This window comes from Bubalus bubalis, chromosome 3, assembly GCF_019923935.1.
Source record: "Bubalus bubalis isolate 160015118507 breed Murrah chromosome 3, NDDB_SH_1, whole genome shotgun sequence".
In the NCBI taxonomy this organism is placed as follows: domain Eukaryota; kingdom Metazoa; phylum Chordata; class Mammalia; order Artiodactyla; family Bovidae; genus Bubalus; species Bubalus bubalis.
The window spans coordinates 13425893-13453748 of NC_059159.1; the positions used below are offsets into that span (position 1 = coordinate 13425893).

Below are 27856 nucleotides of genomic sequence, written 5' to 3' on the forward strand. Positions count from 1 at the left end.
ATACAACTAAAATTTTTTAATTTTTTTTTTTTTTTTTCAGATTTGCTTAGACACCAAAAAGTTCAGCAGCGGGTGGGGACAGGGCGTTGTGTGGTGGTCGCCAGGAGTGGAAGGCAGTGTAAACAAGGTTGGAGCAGGAGTTAGCACTAGTCTTGGACGGCAGGATTATGGGTGCTGAGCGTTAGCAAAAGAGACATGGGCGCAGAAACAAACGAGGAGATGGATGCACGGCCCAGCAACCAAGATGTGTCCTGAACCCAGGGTCAGGGTTCATCCAGTTCTGTGCCCCTGAGACCCGGGGACCTACGTTCACAAAGAGGGAAAGGAATTACCATGGACACTGGAAAATAAGCTAAGATTTCTGCTCAGAACCTACGGGACACCACACAGCTGTCATGAGAAGAAAACAACCGTCTTACGTTGCACTTCAGAAAAGTGAAGGGCTGCAAGTATGGAGGCCAGGGTCCAATATCAGGTGTCAGAGGTGGAGCACCAGGATGAATCCAGATGCAAAACCACAAAGATCAAAAATCAAAGAAATGAAACAAACAGAAATAGAGGAAAAGGAGCCCCAGGGCCAGAGGTCAGACAAAAGGAGTGCAGCCCACCCTGCGCCCCCAGGCCTGGAGGGGCCCAAGGAAGACTGCCTACAGATAAATGTTCTCAGAGTGCCACTAAAGAGAAAATCTACACATGAGTATACACAACACATACAATCATGGGTTCTTTTTTCACCCACAATCATCATTTGTCATGTTATTAAAAATTCTTTATGAACATTACAGTAATTTTCTCATACAGACTGACCACAGTTCAATTCATCATTACTCTCCTGTCCAGTATTAACTTGTTTCCATTAACTAATTTTCCATTATAATTAATAACACTAGAGCTTCTTTGTACATATATCTTTTTCAGAATTTCAAGGATACCTAGAGTGAAATTCAGGGTCCAGAGCATAAGCCTTTTTAAAGTTCTTAACACAAAATGCAAAATTATGCTGTCAACGCTACCAGTTCACATGGCATTTCCAAACACTACACGATTAAATTTCATTTTTAAACATAGCACCAAACTAATTCAATTTGTGTTTGATCACAAATGATGTAACATCTTTAAAACTCATTGCTTGCATATCTGCCTCTGAAAGTCTCCACTCCTGTCCTTTTCTGTTTATCTACTACTCATTACTCTTTGTGTTTTCTCACCAACTTGCATGAATTAGTTCTATTAAAGGCTATTAATCTTCTAAGTATTGTTATCTGTCAACATCTCCTTAGTTTATCTTCACTTTGTTTATATGTTTCTCTGTTGTGCAATTTTCTGCTTTTATGTAACCCCATTGATCAAAAATCAATCCCCTCAACAGGTGCTACAGCAGTTACACAGAAACAACTTGCCAACGTTAGAGACTGATTGCAACATATTAGAACAATGATTTTAAAGAACTACACTAAAATGTAATATCTCTTAATTACTGAACCAACATACAGTCAGACATTTTAAATAAAACAGTTACTTACCGCATCCAAGAAGCAAAGGTAAGACCCTGAGCTCTGTGCTACTGCTTGATTTTTAGAATATCCGACTGTTTAAAAGAGAAAAGGAAAAGCTCTTTTAGAACTCAGTTTTAGTGGATTCTCTTGCATAAAACTTACTGCGAGGTACACGGTAGGAAAGCTAGGAACACTCCTCACTGCCAAGTAAAAACTCAGACCAATTTAGATGAAACTGATGCAGTAAATATAATGATGACAGACAAGAGTCCACCCAGTACTAGTGTTAAGGCAGAATGTGCTCACAGAAGGAAAATAAAGCCAGCAAACATCTATCCAGCACAGCACTAATGTAACCCTGGGGAGTATTTTTAAAACACAAAATTACAATGTCCCTGAATGGAAGGACTTGAATAGAACTGGCAGAAACACTTTCTCTAAAGCCTCTGCTGATAAAAGTCACGATACAGTTACCTGACAGATGGGGCCACAAACACAGCCGAGAGATCGGCTGGTAGAAGCAGCTCATTGGACTGGACGCTTCATGGGCACAGATTTCACTGAACACGTGTTCCAGGGATGAGTTACAGGCCCTGTCAGTGTCTACTCTTCCTACATGTCCTGGGACCCCCCAGCTCCCCCAGGAGGTACAGACCCAACTTCACCAAGACATGACTGGCACAAGAACCCCTCACAGAATAGAAAATAGACCACGTGTATGAAAATCCTGGCCGCACACAGAGCTGGCGCCGCTTGCACTGCTGAGCACCGGGACGGCACGTGGAGCACCAAGGCTGCAGATGCACCTGTGCCTGGAAATCAAGGAAGCGGTGCCCCAGGGATGGGGGGGCTTCCAGGGCCGGTGAGGTCAGCTCTGCCTCAGGGAGCTGGCTGCAGGGTGTGTTCAGTTTGTGGAAAAACAACTGAGCTGTACTGTGATGATAGGTGTACTTTCCTACATGGATATTACATTTTAATAAATGGTTTAAAATCCTCATCTTCAAAGAGATTACAACTGAGTTGGAAAGAGAGGTAACCGAAAACCTATGTAAGGTGCCAAATGAACGGTGGGAAGCACTAGGGAGGCTTATGGAGAGGAGATGAGACCATGGCAGAGGGGGTCAGAGAGGCAACACGAGTTAAATTCAGAGAATGAGGTTCCGAGTGATGGACTGGGCAGTGAGCCGCATGGGGAGCACAGACAGCACTCGCAGGGAGGGCAGCTAGGAAAGGCTTCAGAACAGGAACAGAGCGCAGAAATCAATACACAGCAGGCCCGGTCTGCATGCCGAGGGCAGGGCAGGTTAGAGGAGGCACTGAGTCCCAAAGAAGGAGCCAAGGGGCCTTTGAGGGGCACAATTCCCACGTCCCTAGAAAAGAGGTTCCGGTACCCTAATCGCATTACAGAGACACTTAGATTTGGTGCCACCCTGGAAAGTCACACAAAGCACAACAGGTGTGTGCAGAATTAAAACAATAAATCCCTTTGACTCAAAGCTGAGATGACCTGAAGACTGTGGCCGTCCCAGGGGACACCAGCAAAGGTCTGCCCCAGGCCTCATCCCAGGTGCTCCCCAATTTTCTGCAGTAAGGGGAGCAGGAAGAGAAAGCAGGTCCCTCCTGTTACTCAGCCGCGCTCTGGAGCACATCGCACTGCAGCCACAAGGATGGACCGCGGCCCTCGCGCAGGGCGTCAAAGGGTATGACCCAGAGCTGTGTCTGGCTATTATCATGTGAGGTAGCACCTTAATTTCCAGTGTTAACCCTAAAGCTTGGCCAACCCAAACCAGTTAGTGGGACTGTCACAGATTTCAAAGAACCACAGGTATAACAAGCAAGCAAAGGAAAAGCACAGAAGGGGAGGCAGGGGCCTGCCTCCTGACCCCTGGGGATGGATTAGCAGCTAGAGCTGAATCTCCATCGTCACTGCAAAGCAAGGCAGGCCTAGAGAGAGCGCGCATGGAATCAAAACGAAAAAAAACGGGAAGAGACTTTTCATAATCACTTGGAAATCAGCAAGAAAGTGGTTTTATTGGTGTTGGGTTTTAGAAGGGGAAAAACTGACCCCAAGAATTTGGGTAATGAAGGAAAACGCATCTACCAAGGAAGCTGAAAGTTTCTCACGATGAGTCTTGTGTTTGGCAAAGATAAGGAATTTGCTTTAATATTATTGCCTTGAAAAGTCAAATGTTTGTGCCAGGGCCTGATGTTTGGGGAGGCCTATCCCTTTGTGAGGGGAGTCGGTTGTCATGGTCACAGCAGGAAAAACTCCCGCCTCGGTGCGATATTAACATTCCTTACTCTTGGAGAGAAGAGGGTGGGATTGTGTTTTACTTCAATTTTAGCAAGTGATCACATTATTAAGAAATGTTTTGCTTTATTATGATATGAAATAATAGTAAATGAATCTTAACCCAATTTAAATACCCAACACTTCTAAAAATAGATACTTTGGAGCTACAGTATCCAATAGTCGATATAACATTGCCTATTTAAGAAAATATTATTATTGGAAAATGTGTCCTTTCAGACATAATCAAATTAACTCCATTTTATTAATGTGTAACACAGGATTCCCACGAATTCGCCTTATCCAACCTCAAAGAGACAGCAGAATCATTTCTTCACAATATTACAATTTACTTTTTTGTTATTGATAGAAAACATACAAAGGTGATGTGGCTCAAGTTATATCTACTCTATAAAAAGCATTTTATGAAAGATAAAACTTGCTTTTTTAAAAAAAATAAAACTTGCTTTTAAAGTAGAGATTATACAACCAATCACAGGTGTCATCAAAATGCCTTTAATTTACTCTCATTCCACTATGGAAGATACAAAACATCCTGATTTTAAAAAATCTTCAAAGGTTGTTCATAGTTGTTGCTGTTCAGTCGCTCAGTCGTGTCTGACTCTGCCATCCCATGGACTGCAGCACGCCAGGCTTCCCTGTCCTTCACCATCTCCCAGAGCTTGCTCAAACTCACATCCGTTGAATCGGTGATGCCATCCAACCATCTCATTCTCTGTCATCCCCTTCTCCTCCTCCCTTCTATCCTTCCCAGCAGCAGGGTCTTTTCCAGTGAGTCAGCTCTTTGCATCAGGTGGCCAAAGCACTGGAGCTTCAGCTTCAGCATCAGTGAAGATTCAGGACTGATTTCCTTTAGGATTGACTGGCTGGATCTCCTTGTAGTCCAAGAGACTCTCAAGAGTCTTCTCCAACACCACAGTTCAAAAGTATCAATTCTTTGGCAGGTTTCAGAAGGAAGTTGAAACAGATGTTCCACAATAACTGATTTATAAACAATTTCTAACAGACTAAAGATAATGAAAACAAGAAATATTTGGGGGGATATATTAAAAATGTGCACAAGGTGATGAAGAGGAGGAGGAGGAAGAAGACAATAACAGAACAGCTGCTAGACTTCTTGAGGGCCCATCACATGCGGCCTCTTCTGGAAGCCTGCTCCCATCAGCTTGTCCTATGCCCTGCCAACACCCACCTGGGCACTACTGATACGGCTTGTTCACAAAGAAGGAAATCAAGGCATAGGTTGGGTGCGGTGGACCCAACCATGGAGCCCTCACCCACCAAAAGGCACCTCTGCATGGGGTCACTGTGCAACGTCAAACAACACAGTCTTTCCATATGAACCTTCTAAAAGGAGGAAAAAAAAAAAAGAGCTTTCTTCTTTTAAAGGACCAAGATTTTTAAATTATTTCTGATTTTTAATTTTTTTCTAAAATATTTTCTACAGTTTTCTGCTTTCCTAGGTAGAGGGCACTGGCTGCTATTTGTGAGGAACACGAGGCAGGGCAGGGGAGCATATTTTGGGAGAGAAGTTTGTTTCATTCGCAAAAGTCCAACTGTTTCTTAACTCACCTTCACCAACATTCACCCTTTACTTGTCCCCCTCCGCCAAGAAACAAAAACAAAAATACTGGCTGGAAGCTACAAAAGGCAAAGCAAAGGGCACTCGTCCTGGTTGCCCTCGGTGGGAGGATAAGCGCCTTCACAGAACAGTACACCATATTCCTTAAGAGCTAGTGTTCAGGGATGTTTAAACCCGTTAGAGGGCAGGCCCCAGAGAGCTCAACTCGGGGGTGGGGGATGAACTCCAGGTAAATCAGCAAGTCCCCCAGGGGTAGCAACACAGTCCTCCCAGAACTCAGGCAAGAACCACGTGAACTTGCAAGGGGCACAAGCAAGAATCATCAAGTGAAAGTGACATGGTCCCCTGACCACCCAGCGCTGGAATAAAGGACCAGAGAGAAAGCAGGAAGATGAGAAGGGGGCTTACAGGACAAGAGGTGTAGAGAGAGCAGGACTATCTCTCCCACTCACACCTTTCCCCTGAGAACTATCCTGAATGCTCCAGTCTTAACCCAAACCCTACTGACCCCCTCACTGGGAAAGGATCTGAGCAGCGGCGAGCCTGTGTGTTGGCAAGTCACCCACTGGATCCGAACAGGATCTCAAAGCGAACACCCCCTTGGATCTCATCTGAGGCGTATTCCAGGAGGACCCCAAATCTTCAGCTGTGTCAGGAGCTAACAAGACTCCCTCAGGACCAAGCCCACCATAGAGTGAAGCTGCACATTGCTGAGGGTTTTAAAGGAGTGGATGCACCTCAGTATCTCTTGGGAAGATTCTTTACAAATCCCCTGCTATGTTTGTACCCCAGACAAATTACACAAGAAAATCTTAGCGTAGGACTTGGGCATCAGGTTTCCTAAAGCCCGCTAGACTATTCTAACATGCAGCCAAAATTAAAGAAAGACATGACTCCTAAAACTTATAGGAACCTGTCCACCAGCCAGTCTTATCATCTGTCCTGCCTCCACCTTCAGTTCTAGCAGTCTGTGCAGGCATATAAACTTATTCTCAAGTTTTACATGAAAATTGTAAAGTCAAACTACTGGAAGCACAATAGATTACAATTAAGGCTAAGAATGCAAAGCTAATCATTCTGTATAGAAACGAGGGTAAATGAAGAAACTACCACATCTTGACCCAGCTTCATGAAATTTCAAAACTCAAAACATAAAGAAAAATCTTACATACTTTCAGAAAAGATATCTTTAAAATAATAAGAATCAGACTGACATAAGATGTCTTACTAGAATCAGCGGACACCAGAAGATAATGAGGCAATTACTCCAAAATTCTGAGGAAAAATATTTTCCACCTAGAATTTTATACACAGCTAAACTGTCAAATAACCATAGTACAAAATAAAGACATTTTCAGACATGTAAATACCCTGAATATTTTACCATCCACATACCAGATATGGAAAAACTACTTGAAGAAGTATTCCAGAGAAATGAAAAGGAACATATTAAAAAGAAAACTAAATAAAAAGCAAAGGGAAAAAAACAAACAGTGGCACGTGCATATAAATAGAAGGGAATAAAGCAGAAGATTTTTTAAAGGCTCCATAGATCTTGGCACCTGGGAATCCCCTCAGTGTGCAGCACGGGGTTAGCAGCAGATTCATTTCAGTTCCTCTTCCAAGTCTAATCCGCTAGGTAGTCTGCAGTGAAGAACAGTCACTTATTTTAAAAACCACTACTGCTGTTTTCACAAGGTTTAAGCTGTTGGAATCAACTTATTAATCAAGTATATAAAACAACAAGAGTTACAGAACAGAATGTGAAGATTATAAACGCTGACAATATAAATACAACAAACTAAAACTCTGAGGGAGGAAAAAAGAGAAAGGGAAGTGTGAAGTCCCTTCAGTGGGTTAAATGTTTCCTCTTTCATAGCAAGTATCAACTGATTCTGTGAGTTAAATAAATCCAGTAGGAACTAAAACACACTGGCTGCTCCCAGGGCGTGGGGCTTTTACATTTCATTGCAGACTTTCCTATACATCTACTTTTTTTTTAAACCACATTTTCTTTATTTTAAAAATATCTGCAATTAGTCAAAGCAGACATTTATTCGTGAAAATAAGTAAATGGTTTTCCTGCCATCTAAATGCAGGCTGGAAGCTAGTTTACTGGGGAGGTTGAAACAAAGGGGGACTGAAATGTTCTATGCAGTCGTTGCTCTTACGAAGCTACATTATCAAGCCCCAGATGGAGCCAGACATGTAACTCACACAAGAAAACTACAAACCAATGTTCTCTATGTACACAGATGTAAAAATCCTTAAGAAAGCTGATCAATTTCATTGCATAAAAACACTATACTGTCACTGTTGATTAATTTTGGCACTGTAAGAGTGATTCATTATTAAGAAAAATACTAATGTAATTTACCACAATAAAAATGTTAGGAGGAAAGAAAAAAACAATCACCTTAACAGATATCTAAAAGACATTTAATTAAATTCTATACTCACACCTCATTTTCTGAAGGCTTACTAAATTAGAGATCTCAAGGTACCTGATAAAAGTATCTATCAGAAAGCAATAGTAAGTATCATGCTTGTAACACAGAAACACTACACACATTTCCACTAAGCCAGCACAATGAAAGGACTAGTTAATGTGATCCCACATTGTTCTTCTAGACTTCCTACCCCAATACTACTTATGAAAATAAAGAATAAATTAGAAATAAAGAAACAAAATTAAAATATTTATTCAGGATTAGATTGCCTAACTAGAAAATCCAAGATAATGTGATAAACTGTTGGCATTGGATATGACAGGGAACCAAAGAAACTGGGAGTCTTCCCTCTCTACCCAAGTCAACACTTGGATCAAGAGATCACAAGGCTCTGAACACCCAACTGAAAAACTGTAGGAGCCTCAAGAGGAGACAGAAAGAGGTCGGACGCCGGTGTGGAAGGAAACCCAGCACCACAATTCGGGGCCTTGCTTGGCAAGAACTTCTGCACTGTGGTCTTTCCTCCACCCACTGCTGTTTGGTGAGCTGACTGCCCACCCGTCACTCCATCTCTGCGAAGCACAAGAACTGCAGGTTCAGGAGGCAGCACAGGATGGGAGAAGCTGCTCCCACAAATACACAAGACCAGCCACCTAAGGCCTCCCCTTCTCTTCTCCCCGTCCACTCTGAAAAGGAACAGAGTAAGATGGAAGGGAAGAAAAGGGAGGAAGACAAAAGCAGTACAGGCAGGTTACCTAAGAGACAGGCTCACCTGAATGGGGAAGGGCTCTGGGGGCAGAAGTGAAGTCGCTCAGTCAAGTCTGACTCTTTGCGACCCCATGGACTGCAGCCTACCACGCTCCTCCATCCATGGGATTTGCCAGGCAAGAGTACTGGAGTGGGCCGCCATTTCCTTCTCAGGGACTAAAGGAAGGATAATAAAGCTTGTGATGAAATTTCTTCATCACAGGATTCACCAGCCAACACTCAAATGCACCAGATAAAGACATACGAAAGGTGTAAGAATTCATTGTCAACAGACCATCACTGCAAGAAATGTTTTGAAAAGTCCTTCAGGCAGAAGGACAAGCAGATGGGCATCTGGTTCTATTCAAAGAAATGAAGAGCACTGAAAACCATAATTATATGAGTAAATGAGTAATTTTCTTTCTTATTATTTCAATTCCTTAAAAAGATGATTGACTGCTTAAACTAAGTTAATACCAGCATTTGTGGGGTCTACAGCACATGTAAAAGTAGAATGCATGACAACAGCCCCCAAAAAAGGTAGAAAGGGAGAAACGGACGTGCACTGTCCAGTGCTCACACTATACATGAAGTTCTACACACATTTGAGGGATTGAACTTGCTAAGTTGTATATACTATAAACTCAAATCAATCATTAAAATAGCAAAAAAGGGAACTGTAACTAATAAGCCAACAAAGAAGATGAAGAAGAACCATAAGGAATTTTTATTGGAGCTGGTATGATAGTAACCAGAGCTCCACAGCTGCTTGCCAGCAAAACCGGTGAAACTTATTTTTAAAAACCCAACCATTTACAGTCTCTGGAAATGGCCCTAAGGGCACCAAACAAATGGAAAAAAAATTTATTCAAGAAAATCTACTAAAACTCAGTAATAGTAATATCAAAAACCTCAGATATGCAGATGACACTACCCTTATGGCAGAAAGGGAACAGGAACTAAACAGCCTGTTGATAAAGGTAAAAGAGGAGAGTGAAAAAGCTGGCTTAAAAACTCAACATTCAAAAAACAAATATGGTGGCATCCAGTCCCACCACTTCATGGCAAATAGATGGGGAAACAGTGACAGGCTTTATTTTCTTGGGCTCCAAAATCTCTGTGGATGGTGACTTCAACCATGAAATTAAAAGATGCTTGCTCTTTGGAAGAAAAGCTATGACCAACCTAAACAACGTGTTAAAAAGCAGAGACATCACTTTGCCAACAAAAGTCCATCTAGTCAAAACTATGGTTTTTCCAGTAGTCATGCATGGATGTGAGAGTTGGACTATAAAGAAAGCTGAGTGCCAAAGAATTGATGCTTTCGAACTGTGGTGCTAGAGAAGACTCTTGAGAGTCTCTAGGACTGCAAGGAGATCAAAACAGTCAATCCTAAAGGAAATCAACCCTGAATATTCACTGGAAGGACTGATGCTGAAGCTGAAGCTCTAATACTTTGGCCACATGATGCAAAGAGCCGACTTACTGGAAAGGAGCCTGAATCCTGGGAAAGATTGAAGGCAGGAAGAGGGCGTTAGAGGATGAGATGATTGGATGCCATCACTGACGACAATGGGCATGGGTTTGAACAAACTCCAAAAGATGGTGAAGGACAGAGAAGTCTGGCTGCAGCCCACGCTACAGTTCATCGGGTTGCAAAGAGTTGGACACAACTGAGCGACTGAACAACAACAACAAGATATTTGACCTGAGATCTGCTACTTCCCTCCCCCTAAGGCGGAAACCCACCCTAGACAGATATAGCCAAAAATACAAGCTTCCCTCTTCTGCTTGGCCTGTCAAAAGCTGTTTTCCTGGAAGAGATCGGGCATCGACATTTCTCGTCCTGACCCCAGGTACCTGTTGCTGAGGGTGAGGCCCAGGCAAGTGCAGTCGAAAAGTGGGACCTCCTTTTCCCACCAGCCCTCATGCTGCACTGGATGCTCTGTCTACCTTGGGTGTGGTATCACCAAGAAAACTGAGGACCCAAATGCCCTTGCCCTGGCTTGTGGGGTAGGGGCTTCATATGAAGAGAGATAAAGGGTTGCTGCCCTTCCCCTACTTCACTTGCAATAGAGTGTCAAGGTTAAGCCCTAGGGTACACTCAAAACAGAAGTAAAGGCAGCTGGAAGAGGAAATCACAGCTTTTCTTCCAAAGAGCGACGGATAGATTCATCAACAACACAGGTTAAGCTGTGCGACGACTAGTTTGTCAAACATAAACTGGTAAGAGACAGCTGGGAAGAGCCCTCCCGGTGTCAGAACAAACTTCAAACACTGACCTCAAGAACTATTCCTTTGAAGGAGCTTGAATTCACTTGAATCATTCTTATGCCCCTAGGTATTGCTGAAAACAGTAAAGCAGTCAGCAATCAGTGGAGCTTGACAGCTGGGTGTGGTCAGGGAAAGAGAGGCCAGCCCTGCTGCCCCCTCAGGATGACTATGGGCACGCCTGGCATGGCACTCCTGAGACAGAGCATTAGAGGTTTCACACTGCAGCCACAGGGGAGCGGACTTTACTAAAACTATCCAAGCAGTCACTTTACAAGCAAACAAGTCAATAAGAGTAACAACCCTAGACGGAGGGGAAACCACAACCTGGGACATGTTATCTACTATGTCCAGTTTCTAACAAAATTAGGAGACATGTGAAGAAACAAGAAAGCAAGACCCAGACACCAAAGAAAAAGAAGGCACAGGAACTTCCAGTGAGAGCATCATGTGTTTGATTTAACAAAGACCTCAAAGCAACCATTATACACATGCTCAAAGACCTAACGCACTGTATTTGGTTGCTTCAGTCGTGTCTGACTCTTTGTGACCCCATGGACTGTAGGCCACCAGGCTCCTCTGTCCATGAGGATTCTCCAGGCAAGAATACTGGAGTGGGTTGCCATGCCCTCCTCCAGGGGATCTTCCCCACCCAGGGATCGAACCCAGGTCTCCCGCATCGCAGATGGACTCTTTACTGTCTGAGCCACCAGGAAAGCCCAAGAATACTGGAGTGGGTATCCTATCCCTTCTCCAGGGGATCTTCTCAACCCAGGAATCAAACCAAGGTCTCCTGCACTGCAGATGGATTCTTTACCAGCTGAGCTGCCAGAGAAGCCCCAGAATAAAAATACAGCACACCAAAACTTACAGAAGGCTGCAAAATCAGTGCTCAGAGGGAAATTTATAGCTATAAATGTCTACATAAGAGATCTCAAATCAACAACCTAACTTTACACCTTAAGGAACTAGAAAAAGAAGAACAAACTAAACAAACAGCTAGCAAGAAGGAAAGAAACAATAAAAGGTTCAGAGCAGAGACAAAACGAAATAGAGACTTAGAAAAAAAAAAAAGTGAGACTCAATGAAAGCAAAAGTTGGTTCTTTGAAAAGATCAACAACATTGACAAATCTTTAGCGACACTAAGAACAAAGATGCTTCAAATCACTAAAGTTAAAAATGAAAGCGGGGGGGACTTCCCTGGCAGCCCAGCGGTTGACTCTGCACTTCCACTGCAGGGGGTGTGGGTTTGATCCCACAAGCTGTGAAGCACAGCCCAAAAAAAAGGTGTGCACATTACTACTAAACTTAACAGACGCCTAAAAAGATTATAATTGAATACTATGAACAACTACATGCCAACAAATTAGAAACTTAGATGAAAAGGACAAATTTCTATAAACACACTACCAAAACTAACTCAAGAAGAAATAAAATATCTGAACAAACCTATAACAAAAACAGAGGCTGAATCAGTAATCAAAATCCCCCAACAAAAAGGCTAGGATCAGATGTTTTCACTAATGAATTCTACAAAACATTTAGAGAATTAACAACAATCCTTCTCAAACTCATCCAAAAATAAAAAAGAAGAAGAAAAGAAAACACTTCTTAACTCATTCTATGAAGCCAGCTTACTTTGATTCTATAGCCAGGCAGATACATCCAAAGAAAAGAAAACTATGTACCAATATCCCTTATGAATCTTTACAGAACTCTTCAACAAAATACTAGCAAACTAAATCTAGCAGCATATTAGAAAGATTATACACTATGACCCAGTGGGATTTATTCCAGTAATGCAAGGGTAGTTCATCATATAAAATCAATCAATGTTAACATATCACGTTCATAGAATTGAAGGAAAAAAACCTATATGATCATCTCAACTGATATAGAAAAAAGGATGGACAAAATCTTTCATGATTAAGAAAAACACAGTCAACAAACTAGCAATTGAAGGTAACTTCCTTAGCATGATTATAAATCCGTATTTATAAAAATCCACTGCTAACATTATACTCAAAGGTGAAACACCACAAACTTTCCTCCTAAGATCAGGGTCAAGACAAGGATGTCTCCTTTTCCCATTCTTACTAAACACTGCAAGTTCTAGCTGGAGCAATTAGGCAAGAAAAAGAAATAAGCCATCCAATTAAAAAGGAAGAAGTAAAACTATTTCAGTTGCAGATGACATGTTCTTAAGTATAGAAAATCCTAAAAATTCACACACAAAGTAACTTCTAGAGCTAATAAACAAGTACAGCAAAATTTCAGGATACAAGATCAACACGCAGGATAATCAATTTCCCTTTACACTAACAATGAACAATCTGAGAAGGAAATTAAAAAGACAATTCCATTCACAAGATCAATGAAAAAACAAATGCTGAAGAAAGAGGTGAAATACTTGTACCTTGAAAGTTACAAAACATTGATAAAAGAAACCGAAGAAGACCTAAGGAAAGACACTCTTGCGTTCACGAACTGGAAGTCTTACTACTGTTAAAGTGATGTGTGTTAGTTGCTTAGTCGTGTCCAACTCCTTGCAACCCCATAGACTGTAGCCCTGGAGAAGGAAATGGCAACGCACTCCAGTGTTCTTGCCTGCAGAATCCCATGGACAGAGAAGCCTGGTAGGCTGCAGTCCATGGGGTCGAACAGAGTCGGACACGACTGAAGTGACTTGGCGGCAGCAGCAGACTGTAGCCCACCAGGCCCCTCCATCCATGGGATTCTCCAGGCAAGAACACTGGAGTGGGTTGCCATTTCCTTCTCCAAAAGGAACTACAGAAAGAAAGAAAGGGAAGTCGCTCAGTCATGTCCGACTCTTTGCGACCCCATGGACTATAGCTAACCAGGCTCCTCCATCCATGGAATTTTCCAGGCAGGAGTACTGGAGTGGGTTGCCATTTCCTGCTCCAAAGTGATAATACAAACCAAATAGATCTACAGATTCAAAGCCATCCCCCATCAAAATTCTAATGGTCCTTCTCAAAAACATGGAAAAACTGATCCTAAGGTTCATGGATGTGTGCATGCTAACTCACTCCAGTTGTGTCCAGTTCTTTGTGACCCTATGGACTGTAACCCGCCAGGCTCCTCTGTCCATGGGATTCTCCAGGCAAGAACACTGGAGTGGGTTGTCATGCCATCCTCCAGGTAATCTTCATGATCCAGAGATCGAACTCGTGTCTCCTGCATTGGCAGGTGAGTTCTTCACGACTAGTGCCACCAGAGAAGTCCACCCAAAGTCCATATGAAATTGTAAAACAATTTTGAGAAAGGAAAACAAAGTTGAAAGACTCATACCTCCCAATATCAAAACCTATCACAAAGCTATAGTAATCAAAGCAGTGTGATACTTACTGGCTTTAGAGTCCAGAAACGGCATTCATTTCCAGCAACTAATTTTCAAAGAACTAAAGAGCCTCTTGATGAAAGTGAAAGAGGAGAGTAAAAAGTTGGCTTAAAACTCAACATTCAGAAAACTAAGATCATGGCATCTGGTCCCATGACTTCAAGGCAAATAGATGGGGAAACAATGGAAACAGTGACAGACTATTTTTCTGGGCTCCAAAATCACTGCAGATGGTGACTGCAGCCATGAAATTAAAAGACGCTTGCTCCTTGGAAGAAAAGTTATGACCAACCTAGAGAGTATATTAAAAAGCAGAGACATTACTTTGCCAACAAAGGTCCATCTAGTAAAAGCTACATTTTTTCCAATAGTCATGCATGGATGTGAGAGTTGGACTATAAAGAAAGCTGAGTGCTGAAGAATTGATGCTTTTGAACTGTGCTGTTGGAGAAGACTCTTGAGAGTCCCTTGGACTGCAAGGAGATCCAACCAGTCAACCGTAAAGGAAATCAGTCCTGAATATTCATTGGAAGGACTGATGCTGAAGTAGAAACTCCAATACTTTGACCACCTGATGCAAAGAACTGACTCATCTGAAAAGACCCTGATGCTGGGAAAGATTGAAGACAAGAGGAGAAGAGAATGACAGAGAATGAGATGGTTGGATGACATCACCAACTCATCATGGACATGAGTTTGGGTAAGCTCCAGGAGTTGACGAAGGACAGGGAAGCCTGGCATGCTGCAGTCCATGGGGTTGCAAAGAGTCGGACATGACTGAGCAACTGAACTGAACTGATTTTCAAAAGGGTACCAAGACTTTCGATGAAGAAAGAATAGTCTGAAACAAATACTGTCAGAACCGCTCAACACCTACATGCAAAGGAATGAAGTTATACTTACTTTACACTACATAAAAAATGAACTCAAAATGGAACAAAGACCTACATAGAAAAGCTCAAATTATAAAATTCTTTGAAAAAAACAAAGGAATAAATCTTCATGACTTTGATTTGGCAATGAGTTTTTAGATATGACACCAAAGGTACACGTAATGACAACAAAAATAAATTGGATTTCATCAAAATTATAATTTTTGTGCATCAAAGGATATTCTCAGAATGAGAAGACAACCCAAAGACAGCCCAACCCAAAGAAAATATCTGCAAATCATATATCTGATAAGAGTCTAGTATCCAGAATATGTAAAGAACTTGTAGCTCAACAAGAAAAAAACAATCAAATTTTAAAATGACTTGAATAGACATTTCTCCAAAGACGATACACAAATGGCCAACACAAACACAAGAAGAGGTTCCATATCATTAGTCAGAAGGGAAAAGCAAATAAAAACTACAATGAGATGAGAAACCATTTCATACCCACTAGGATGGCCATAACAAAAATAAACCCAGAAAATAAGAAGTGTTTATGAGGATGTGGAGAAACTGGAACCTTCATACGTGGCTGGTGGCACTGTAAAATGGTGCAGCTGATGTGGAGAATAGTTCAGCAGTTCCTCAGTGTGTTAAAGCAAAGAATTACAGTATGACTCAGCAATACAACTACAAGGTATATACCCAAAGAAACTGAAAACCTGTGTTCAAACAAAAATTTATACACAAATGTTTACACTAGCATGCTTCACAACAGCCTAAAAGTAGACCAACCCAAATGTGCCTCAACTGGTGAATGGATAAACAAAATGTGGTACACCTATACCATTAAATACTATTCTCTCATAAAAAGGAATGAAGTACTAATATATGCCTCAACATAAACCTTAAAAACACTGAAAAATGAAAGAAACCTGTCACAAAAATAACAAGTATTACATGATTCAGTTTATCTGAAATGTCCAAAATAGGCAAATCTATAAACAGAAAGTAAGTCCATGGTTGCACGGAACTGGGAGGGATAGGGCATGGGTGACAACTAAAGGATGCAGGGCTCCTTTCTGAGGTGATGAAAATGTTCTGAAATCGACTGTGGTGGTGGGTGCACACATCTGGGAACCTACTTAGAAACAACTTGATTATACATTTTGATGGGTGACTTACGTGGTGTATAAATTATATTTCAATAACACTGTTATAAAAGATATCTGATCAACCCAAACAATGACAAAAAAAGAGGAAAATGGAGTGAAGAATAGATATGACTAACAAAATAATAGCAAGAAGAGAGACTCAGATCTAACCACATCAATAATCACAGTACATGTATCTAATGTAAACATCCCAGTTAAAAGGCAGAGATTGTCAGACTGGATTTAAAAAGCATGATCATATGCGGTCTACGTGTGCGTGTATGCTAAGTCGCTTCAGTCATGCCCGACTCTTTGTGACCCTATGGACTGTAGCCTACCAGGCTCCTCTGGCCATGGGATTCTCCAGGCAAGAATACTGGAGTGCATTGCCATGCCCTCCTCTAGGGGATCTTCCTGACCCAGGGATCGAACTCATGGCTCTAAAATCTCCGACATTAGCAGGCAGGTTCTTTACCACTAGCGCCACCTGGGAAGCCCCTACAAGAATCTCTAACGAAGGGGGCATCCTTTAAATATAAAGACAGGAATGCGTTAAGGGAAAAAATGATGGAAAAGATACACTATGCTAACACTAGTCAAAATAAAGCCAGAGCAGTTAAATTAATAGCAAACAAAGTACATTTCAGAGCAAAGAACATTACCAGAGATTAGGAGGGCTATTCATAATGATGAAGGGGTCAATTCTTCACAACAGTCTCAAATTTTAACAGCGTAAAATTTAAAATGCATAAAGCCAAAAATGATAGAACAGCAAGAAAGAATAATAAATCTACAATTAGAGGTGGAGATTTCAATACCCCCTCTCGGTAACTGATAAAACAAGCAGACCTTGCATCAGCAAGGATACAGAAGATTTAAACAAGACTGTGTTCAACTGGATTTGTGTTTACAGAGAACTCCACCCAACACCAGCAAATACACAACCTTCTCAAGTGCACGCAGAACATTTGCCGAGATAGGCCTTATCCTGGACTGTAAAGTAAATCTTACTAAACTTAAAAGATTCACATCAAAAAAGTATGTTCTCTTACGTCAGAGGAATTAAAATAAGAAATAAATAACATAAAGATATCTGGAAAATCCCTCAAATATTTGGAAACTAAATACTCTACTTCAAATAATCCATAAATCAAATAAAAAATCAAAGGAAGCAATTAGAAGGTATTTTGCAGCTGAATGAAAATTAAAACACAATATATCAGAATTTGTGGGATGTTAATGCGATACTTAGGGGGCAGTTTATATCACTAAATATCTGTTTTGGAAAATGAGAAAGGTCTCAAACCAGTGACCTCAGCTTTCACCTTAAGAATTCCAAAAAAGAATAAATTAAACCCAAAGTAAGCAGAAAAAAAGAAAATAATGCAATTCAGAGTGGAAATAGAAAACAGACAAAAGAGGAAAAAGAAAAACCATATAAACAATCAATGAAACCAAAAGCTGATTCCTCAAGAATATTGTTTTTTAAATGGACAAAAACAAATCTAATGTCACAAGAAAAGAATTTTAAGAATTAGAGGGGCCTTCCCTGGTGGTCCAGGGCTTCCTAGTGGTTCAGATGGTAAAGAGTCCGCCCGCAATGCGGGAGACCTGGGTTCAATCCCTGGGTTTATGAAGATCCCCTGGAGAAGGGAATGGCTACCCTCTCCAGTGTTCTTGCCTGGAGAACTCCATGGACAGAGGAACCTGGTGGGCTACAGTCCATGAGGTCGAAAAGAGCTGGAGGCAACTGAGCAACTTTCACTTTTTTTCCCCTGATGGTTCAGTGGTTAAGAATCTGCCTAGAAATGCAGGGGACACTGGTTTTATCCCTGATCTGGGAAGATCCCACATGCCAAGGGGCAACTAAGCCCATGGGCCACAACTACTGAGCCCATGCTCTAGGGCCCACAGACCACAGTTACTAAAGCCCGTGTGCTCTAGAGCCTATACTCCACAAGTGAAGCCTCTGCAGTGAGAAGCCTGTGAACCGCAAAGAGCAGCCCCTGATGGTCACAACTAGAGAAAGTCCACGCACAGCAACAAAGACCCAGTAGAGCCAAAAAAAAAAAAAAAGAATTAGAAATGATCAATAATGACCAATCACACCAGGAATAAAAACACTTAAGGGCTTTCTGTTAGGCTAAATAAGTAAGGAATGAGCAGGGTTTCAATGTTATGTGGCAGCATGGATGGGAAGGGAGTATGGCGGAAAATGGATACACATATGTGTATGGCTGAGTCCCTTCACTCTTCACCTGAAAGTATCTCAACATTGTTAATCGGCTATACCCCAATACAAAGTAAAAAGTAAGAACAAGAATGAGCAGAGGTCGTACACAAATCCTTACTGAAGCACAAGAAAGCCAGGCCTACCGGGTCCTTAATAAGTGGTACACTCCAATGTTACTTAGCATACTTTTCACCAAGATTTGAACAACAGGAAACTATTTAAGTACATAAGTTGATAAGAATAATAAACTAAACACGGTTACTGACCTCCTCGGGGAGAAGGAGAATCATGCCCTCCGATGACCACGAGGATGCCGGAACCTTCCAGCTTCTTTTTCCATTTTTCGATAATAGTCATGGACTTGTCCTGAAAGTACAAGGAGGTTGGCAGGTCAGGAAACTTTCCTCCAAACGGTCAGAGGTGACTTACACTAAGGCTAAATGACCAACAGGAAGTTTGTAAATACCTTACTGGCATCATTAAAAATGGAGAGCTCCATGGAGCCTTCAAAGTCCTGCTGCAAAATCGACCCCAAGCATTCGTCCAACCACGGTTCAGCGTCATGGACCGGGAGGATAACAGACTGGAATTCAAAACAAATGAATTGAGAAACAAGTGTGGAAACTGAATTCTCTTTCCAAGACTCTAATTTACTTCCCCATTACCATCTGCACAATGCTCATTTTCCAAGCTCAAGACATGACTTACAGAACAACCCAGAATAAGGATTCCAGGGAGAGTACCACCTGACAAACAAAAGGTGCCTACGCCTCCTCTCAAGATTTGTTGTCTTAGATTTCCCTGAATTGGTCTTTCTGGTTGCTTTTAAAAAGGAAACAAAATCTGAAAGGCATCAAAAATGTTCCCAATTCAATGGCAAATTCATGTGGTTCCCAATCAGTGGTCAGAAACATCATCATTTTGGTTGAAACAAGCATCTGTGTATCTTTGAACCCACTCATGAAATAAGCATTTTCAGTAAACCATGATGTTGGAGGAACTGCAACAAAGAAACCCTTTTAAGTACCCCCCCCACACTTCAGTATTCTTGCCTGGAGAATTCCATAGACAAAGGAGCCTGGAGGGCTACAGTCCCTGGGGTCCCAAAGAGTCAGACAGGACTGAGCAACTAATATACACATACTTTGTTTAACAAAGTATGGGGACAGGGTTGGGGAAGAGGGAGGTAACCTCCCTCCAGCACTCTCTTCCTTTGCTCTATTCAGTTTAGGACAACAGTTTGGCACTGTCCTCTTCTCACAGGGCCCACATAAAGCAAACATTTCTGAAGTGTGTAAAGTAAAAACAGTGAAACCTGAGTGCCAGCAAAAGAACTGATTACAGGATTTATCTTCTGTATACTGCCACATTAAGCAATACAGACTTTGGGTACAAAAATAGAAGTTACAGTCAGTCCCCACTCTTGAGTTTATACCTTAAAGAAGAGTGGACATATTTCTAAACAAGAAAACAGAAACACAGGTCATTCAAGTGAGTGTGTACATATGCATATATGCGTACACATGTGCAAATACATCTATACAAAACATAGATAGGATTTTTAAATGCTAAATCTGAATATGGTTATGCAAAGCTCACATACAAAAGTACTGAAAATACAGTTCTGTCAAGGCAAGTTCTTTACTCTGAAGATCTAATTCAACAGTGCTATCCCTTCCTAGATTTATGTTATCCACAAAAGTAGCTCCCTAACTTACTTACATATTTACTTTGGAATTATTTTTTAAAGGAAAAAAGGACAGAATATTTTTACTGTTCTCAAGATCTACAATACAAAAGATAATGTGAATCTCTGCCAAAGATGAGCCTGGATTACTCTGTCCGCAGGCCTGTTGGTGCTTAAACGTTTATTTGGGCGGAAATCCTCACAGGCTGCCCAAGAGAAGAGGTGGTGGTAGTGTGTGAAACGGAGACCCGGGAAGACGGAGGGGAGAAGGATGGAGGGATGGAGCAGGGCGGAGAAGAAGAGGATGGAGGGAAGAGGGATGGAGGTGAAAAGAGAGAAGGGGCGGAGAGTCGAGGGATGGAGGTGAGGGGGACCGAGGTGTGACGTGAGGAGCGGATGAGGGGAAGCGGGAGTCTGAGAGACTGGGACCTGAACTGGAGCAGAGGGGCGGGGAGGGCCGGGGAGGGGCGGGGCGCCCCCCACCCCCCACCCCCGCCAGCCGGGCACCTACCACTTGGGCGGGGGCGCGAGCCGGGCCGATCGCCCGGGCGGCTGGGTACCCCCTGGCATGCATGGCGCGCGCTCCTCGGGCTGCCCCGCCCACCTCAGGCTACAGCGCCTGCGCGGGCGGCTCGCCGGGAGGCGGGACCGAGGCCGAGCGCCTCCGATTGGCGCAGAGGGACGCCGATCAAGCGGGGACCCGCGGGCAGTGGAGAGGAGCGGTCTAGTCGGGCTGGAGGGCTCCCGAAAGAGCTAGTCAGCTCCTCTGTCCTCAGGGACACTTGTGTTACTGGAGTGCCTGGGTTGTGCAGGAGGTGGGGTTGGTGGGAAGACTCTGCGCCATCTGACATGGAAAGGTTCTATATGAAGAGCAGGTGACTGCTTCCCTGCTCGGGGGACGGGGCGCCTGAGCGGCGCCCGAGTGCACCGGCTGTCACGCGGGCGTCCCGACCCATCTGGGTCAGTGACAACTTCATAACCTTCACCACCCAAACTAACGTTGAACGCAAATCATTCGACAAACCAGCAATTATGACAAAGCCGAACTGCTGTTTCATGTCTTGCAAGCACTGCTTCAAATGTAATTGTTCCTTAAATTGCATCAGTGTTTTCAAAGCCTGTTGTAAAAATTGGAACGCTTAGGCCAGATGAGTGAAAAATGCGTCCTTATCTACAATGGGACAAAAGCAAGCTGAGGATTTGTTTCCAAGGACCTGGTGTGCTCCAAGGGTTGGTATGTTAGGAATAGTTCCATTTTAAGGGACTCGGTAAAAAGTCACATTGTAACTTCCAGATCGTACTGTGGGCTTTGGAGCTTGACTGTCTCAGTAATCAGTGGGAGGAAGAGATAAGGGGTCCCCACGGCGTCTGGCACCTCCACTCCACAGCACATGCTATCAGAGTTGGGCTTGGCTGCTCCTGTCTTGCTTCCTGTACATCTCCTGCTGCCAGAAGTTTGCTTTTCACTGCCTTCCCCCTAATAAAAATTTGGCTAGAGTCTGCTTTTTGCAAACATTCAGAGTGCCAAGAGGCACTTCAAAAGTGCAGGATTTGGCTGGGGATGGGGGTGGGGTGACGTTTAGATTCTTCTCTTCATGGTAGGAAGATTCTCAACAGAGGGGCCAGGCTATGAGGCCTGACACCAACCCACCCCCATCCCTCCCACCACAAGGGACATGAACATAGGGGAGGATGAGGAGGTGACAAAGTCATGGGCCTCTGGAGAGGAAGTGATGCAGGTCTCCCAAAGCTCTTGTCACTCTTGGCTCACCCCATGAGTGACAGTTTTCTTTATTTTTAAATGTTGTTTCTGCAGACTCTTGGCAAATCCTGGTTATATTCAGAAAACCCAGTGCCAACTGCCAGGGCCTCCAAAATTTAAAAGCCCTTTTATGAGGTGGGTGTAGGCAGCAAAGAGGTCTAGGCTTGACCACACCGGACCCAGAGTCAGAATGTGTCTGCCCTGGGCGTGCCCATGAAGAGTGAAGTCAAGCTTTAAAGCCAGCCGCTGGATGTTTCCCTACAGCCCACACTGCAAGGCCACCAAGCAAGCATCCTGTCCAAGTTTCCTGAGGGGACAGACCCCAACAGTGCTCCAGCTGGACCTCTACTGGGCAGTAATACTGCTGGGAGGTCAGGAACTGCCCAGCACCATGGAGGACAGTGCACTTGAATGGGTGAAGACAGGCTGCCTGTGGTGGCCAAAGTGCCCTGATAATGAATCCATTCACAGCAGAGCAGCCGGCGTGTGACTGTGTCATGCGCACCAGTGTCCTGTCTTCTCTCTCATTTTTTTTTTTAATGACTAGTTGAGACTCACTGTGTTGAGTTAAGAAACTGAAGCTGGACTTTTTACCAGCTGTGGGAAGTAATGAGGTTCCCATCACAGGAAGCATTCAACTAATAGTTGGGCAAATGTTTGGTATGGATTTAACAGGAGCATTCAAGTATCACATAGAATATTTGTGTGTCCTGGATGCCAACCCCCTTAGCCCAGAATGCAGAGCCTGAGTTGGGCTTTTGTTCCCAGGAAGTTGCAGCAGGGGAGTAAGGCAGGGGAGGAGAGAGTCCAGGACCAGCATGCTGTGTTTGAGGCAGCCCCCATCATGGACACTGGAGCTGAGCCCCTAGACCCTTCCTGAGACCTGGAGAGCTGACCACCTGAGTGAGAAGGAAGGAAACCTTACCTCTCCTACTCTTCTGGGGTGTGACTTCAGGATCCCACAGGTGGCCCTCAGCACTGGTGTGCATAGCACTCTGTAGGCCAGGTGAGACCTGCCCAGAACCGTGTGCAGTGGCTGGACTTGAGTCAGGACGAGGAATGTAGGAAGGGTGGAACAAGGGGCCAGAGGAGCCTGATGTGCCATCAGGAAGGCAGATGGAAACTCAAAATAGCATCCCCTCCAACCGCCCTGTTGTACAGTTAGCACATGTGGATCCTTCTGGAGTGATTTTAGCAACTGCTCTTCAAATCTGGGATGATGCACGGGTGGGTGCCAGGTGCCTGCGGAAGCTACGTGCACAGCACAGGGTGCTAGTGCCTGAGGCCCTTGGGTACTCAGTGAAAGCCCAGGAGAGGCCAACCAGACATCTTCCTCCTAAATATTAACAGGAAAATGTCATGTGTGGGAGCAGAGGCTTGGATAAATTCACATCTGATAGAACTTGGCGGAAGAGTAGGCACACCAGAGGATTTAGGGGCCACCTGCCAGTGCTGCTGACGTCACTGTCAAGGCCAGGGCCAGGCTGTTAGTGAGGAGACCACCCCAGAAGTGGGGTGCACCGTGGGGCTGGATTCAGCAGTGCCTGTGTATGTGCTCAGTCACTCAGTCATGTCCAACTCTGTGCGACTCTATGTCTCCTCTGTCCATGGGATTCTCTAGGCAAGCATACTGGAGTGGGTTGCTATTTCCTCCTCCAGGCGATCTTCTCAACCCAGGGATCGAACCCACATCTCCTTCATCTCCTGCATTGTCAGGTGGATCCTTTACCATTGAGCCACCTGGGAAGCCCAGGTCCAGCAGTGAGTTTCCCCTTTTATGGGGCAGAGTGAGAGTTTGCAGGATGCAAAGAGGGAAACGTTAGCCATCCCTCCCCATGAGGAGCTGTCTGTCCCCTCAGCCCACAGCCAGGCCTCCTGCTTTCTAGGGCTGGCTCCGCACCGGGGTGCTGCCCACACACAGATCATCAGGCCTAAGAGGTAGGCAGGACCCTGACCCTGAAGAGGGAACAGCTCTCAGCAACCACCAAGGAATCGGTGGCCTGTATGTGAACTGAGGACACATCGTCTGGCCCTCAGCACTGCCTCCCAGAACCCTGAGACCTGAGGTTGGATCTCAAAGCTTCCTTAACTGGCCTTTGTTGGGAGATACTCCTGCATGGGTCTCCCGAGCTCCTCCCCCCTCAGCTGGGTGCCCTGGTTACCTGGGCTGTTTCCTGAGCAGCCTTGAGGAATGAGGTCATGGTGCCCTACAGGAGGAAGAGCGGGCTTGCCTGCTGCCTCTATCTTGTTCCCCCTGCACATCAGTGTCCATCAGGGCTCCATTGTGTCACCCCTGGGAGAATGGAGGCTCCAGGAACACACATGCTAATCTTGACCTCTGACCACTGCTTTTCCTGCAAGTAATAATCTCCTTTGGGGCCTTCCCAGGTGGCTCAGTGGTAAAGAATTCACCTGCCAATGCAGGAGATGCCAGTTCAATCCCTGGATCGGGAAGATCCCCTAGAGGAGGAAATGGCAACCCACTCCAGTATTTTTGCCTGGAGAATTCCACGGACAGAGGAGCGTGGCAGGCTATAGTTCATAGGGTCACAAAGAGTTGGATATGACTGAGCACACACGCACACACACACACAATATGCACAGGAGCCTGTATTTTCAGTCAGCACCTGAAGAATGTGACCAGCTGGCCATCCCGTTAGCTTGAAGTGGAGGGAAAGCTCTGACTTCTTCACGGTTCTGGGCAACGTCCCACCCTCACAACCCCCTCCTCCCTTCCAGGGACCTGCCCTGGACCCACCAGCTTGAGGAGTCCCGACCGATGAAAGGCAGGGAGGAAAATCAGTGCACAAAACCCCAGCATGACGGGGCAAGTACCACCACTGACGCACTTTTATCTTTTCTCAATTTCGGGCCTCCCCCACGGCTCACTTCCTCAGAGACCCCACCACCCCCCTGGCCCATCTGCGTGGGTCCTTACGCTAAGTGCTCACTGCACTGTCTCCCTCTAAGCTGCCGCCTTGGTGGGGGCAGGGACTGTCTTTTTGTCCACTGCCAGCTCTCTGCGGCTGGCACAGGCCAGCAGCCACGTGAGCCGGCTGCCGATGCGGGGCCAGGATGGGAGGCTGGGAAATGGGGGAGCTGGTTCCCAAGAGCGAGCCCCTGTCTGGCTCTGCACACCTGCATCCAGGGCACCTCAGCCCGCAGCCCAGTGAAGCAGAGGTGGGGGGGCTTCCCCAGGCAGAGCGCACAACCCTGCTCCCCACTCACCCTTGTCCCTGAAATCCCCAAGTTGATTTACTCGCTCTGGGAGGCCAGGTCCATGAAAACACTGCTCAGCTGTTCACTGGAGCCTCTGACTTAGAACAGAACGGCATAGGGTACCTGACCAGGAACAAAAGAAGGAAAGAAAGAATGAATGAATACATGCAGGACAGTCTACCCATAACAAAATCTAGAAAATGAGATGTGCCTACACTGGATCTAGTTAGAGTTCTGTGCTGTGCTAAGTCGCTTCAGTTATGTCTGACTCTCTGTGACCCTATGGACTATTGCCCCTCAGAGTCCTCTGTCCATGGAATTCTCCAGGCAAGAATATTGAACTGGGTTTCCATGCCCTTCTCCAGGGGATCTTCCCGAAACAGGGATCAAACCCAAGCCTCTTATGTCTCCTATGTTGGCAGGTGGGTTGTTTACCACTAGTGCCACTGGGGGAGCCCAGTTAGAGTCCTTAATAATGTTATCAAATAATTCAAAATTTCACGTGGTCGGTGTAGAAATTGCCTAACCCCCGCTATATTCTTTGGCCACCCTATACAAAGAGCTGACTCATTGGAAAAGACCCTGATGCTGGGAGAGACTGAAGGCAGGAGGAGAAGGGGACGACAGAGGATGAGATGGCTGGATGGCATCACTGACTCAATGGACTTGAGTTTGAGCAAGCTCCAGGAGACGGTGAAGGACAGGGAAGCCTGGAGTGCTGCAGTCCATGGAGTCACAAAGAGTCAGACACAACTTAGCAACTGAACAAGGTATATTCTGTCTGGATAAACAGCTGGTTATTTTGATTGGTGTGGTCAGTAAAGTCAGTTGATAACTCAGGCTCTCCTGGAATTCACATGGTCCAGTTCCAAGGCTGGGGGTGGGGCTATAAGCCTCCCCCTCCCGTAGCCACATCCAGCCTCTTAGCAGTCCCACAGTGTTTGGGTCCTGGCTTCTCTTAGAACTGGACTGTTTGACAGCCCTGGGCTCATGCCGTCCCCTGCTGGAATCCACATTGGGAACTGGGTGGGGGTTCTTCTCTCGCATGTCCTGCCAGGCCCTACTGCCCAGGACAAGTGAGTGGACCATCATCACAGCTGCAGTTTCTGAGGACCCTCCCCGAGTCGAGCCCCCTCACTGGTCACCGATGTCCGTGACTTATTTGCCTTTCCCGAGCAAGAAGATCCCTCTGTAAGGGCGCTTGGCATCACTTCTGTACATACTGTAAAGTTCTAAAATTCTATTAAAATGGATAGAGCCCTAATCAAATAGGAGCATTTAATTAAAAAAAAACTCACTCAGATGTAAGAGTATTTTAAAGCAAAACTTGTCTCTTGAGGCCATGTCTGGCATTTCTGCACTGCCCATTGTGCCTGTCAGCATGACTGTTGAGCTTCCTGAACTAATGATACGGAAAAACAAGAAATAATAACCAGCAACATTGAGCATTGCCAAACTTCGGAAGGAAGGAGCATTGGCCCCAGAACACTGACTCTTGCCAGTCTGTCCCAGTCTGATTGGTGTTCCAACCAGCGATTCAACAAATCCCAAGTTTGCAACCAGCCTGCCGAGAGATCTCCATCAGTCCTCCGCCGGCCCACAGCCGACTGGCTGAAAGATAAGTCAGGGTTTTCTCCTGAGAAGATCTACAAATATAGGGAGATCTAGTAAATGGAATGAGAGGCACTGCTCATAAACTGTGTGCTGATGCTCGTGAATTGCAGGTTTCCTGGCACGAGGATCTGGATGCTGACTGGACTGGTAAGTCTTGGTGACTTGCAGGAGGCCAAGAAAGAGGAAGCGCAAGGGGTCTTTACAGAGAACTATGCAGGGCCCAAACCACAAAGCCATGAACAGGTGAAGAGTTTTTGGCCTCAACTCTCAGCCAGTGGGGCTTCCCAGGTGGTGCTGCTGCTGCTGCTAAGTCGCTTCAGTCGTGTCCGACTCTATGCGACGGTAAACAACCAGCCTGCCAATGCAGGAGACCCGGGTTTGAGCCCTGGGTTGGGAAGCTCCCCTGGAGGAGGAAATGACAACCCACTCCAGTATTCTTGCCTGGAAAATCTCGTGGACAGAGGGACCCAGCAGGTTACAGTCCGTGAGATCGCCAAGAGTTGGACACAACAGAAGCGACAGCATGCATGCTCAACTGGTGGGTCGTTCACTCCCCCTGGAGTTGAGGGTTGCACCGGTGGCCACAGCAGTGCCTCTGAGATGCCCCCGGTTACCCCTAGCTGAGCTGGGAGCTGCCCGGCTTCTGTATGGCCTTTCAGGTCCTGCCTCAGCCCTGCCACCCTGGAGTGACCTGGCCGTGGAGAAAGGCATGCTCTGACTGCTTGGCACCCCTGAATCATCTCACCCCAGGGCAGTAGCATTTCCAGCCAGGTCCTGGCCCACACAGAGTGCTGGGCGGACACCAAGGTGCAATGTAGATCTCAGCTCATCACAGCCTCCCTTCAGCTTCACGTCCTTGCCTTCAAAGCAGACGAATAATGTCTGTATCCCTGAGTGATGTGAAGGACCCAAGGGAGGGGTTGGGGCAGGGAGACCATGGAGGAGCTGCAGGGGTAGCTGGAGAGAAAAGTGTCCACATGGGGCCCTTGCTGGAGCTGTCACGGGGACATGCAAGGGGACAAGGGGAAATGTCCAGATGGGGTGTGGTCCACGAAGCTTCGAGGAACATTCTCATGGAGCCCAAATCTGGTTT

General features: G+C 45.0%; 1 protein-coding gene across 13 annotated transcripts in view; it reads right to left on the reverse strand.

Moving 5' to 3' along the window:
• B3GNTL1 (UDP-GlcNAc:betaGal beta-1,3-N-acetylglucosaminyltransferase like 1) overlaps window positions 1-20791 on the reverse strand; it is a 130291-nt gene extending 109500 nt beyond the window's left edge. For all 13 annotated transcript variants that reach the window (XM_044938750.1, XM_044938751.1, XM_044938752.1 and 10 more), the window contains exons 1-4: window positions 20680-20791; window positions 18948-19064; window positions 18748-18847; window positions 1524-1588 (exon numbers count right to left, since the gene is read on the reverse strand). In XM_044938750.1, the coding sequence (XP_044794685.1) occupies window positions 1524-1588; window positions 18748-18847; window positions 18948-19064; window positions 20680-20742 (345 nt within the window). In that variant the 5' untranslated portion in view covers window positions 20743-20791. The remainder of the gene's footprint in view (window positions 1-1523; window positions 1589-18747; window positions 18848-18947; window positions 19065-20679) is intronic.
• Window positions 20792-27856: the final 7065 nt, after the last annotated feature.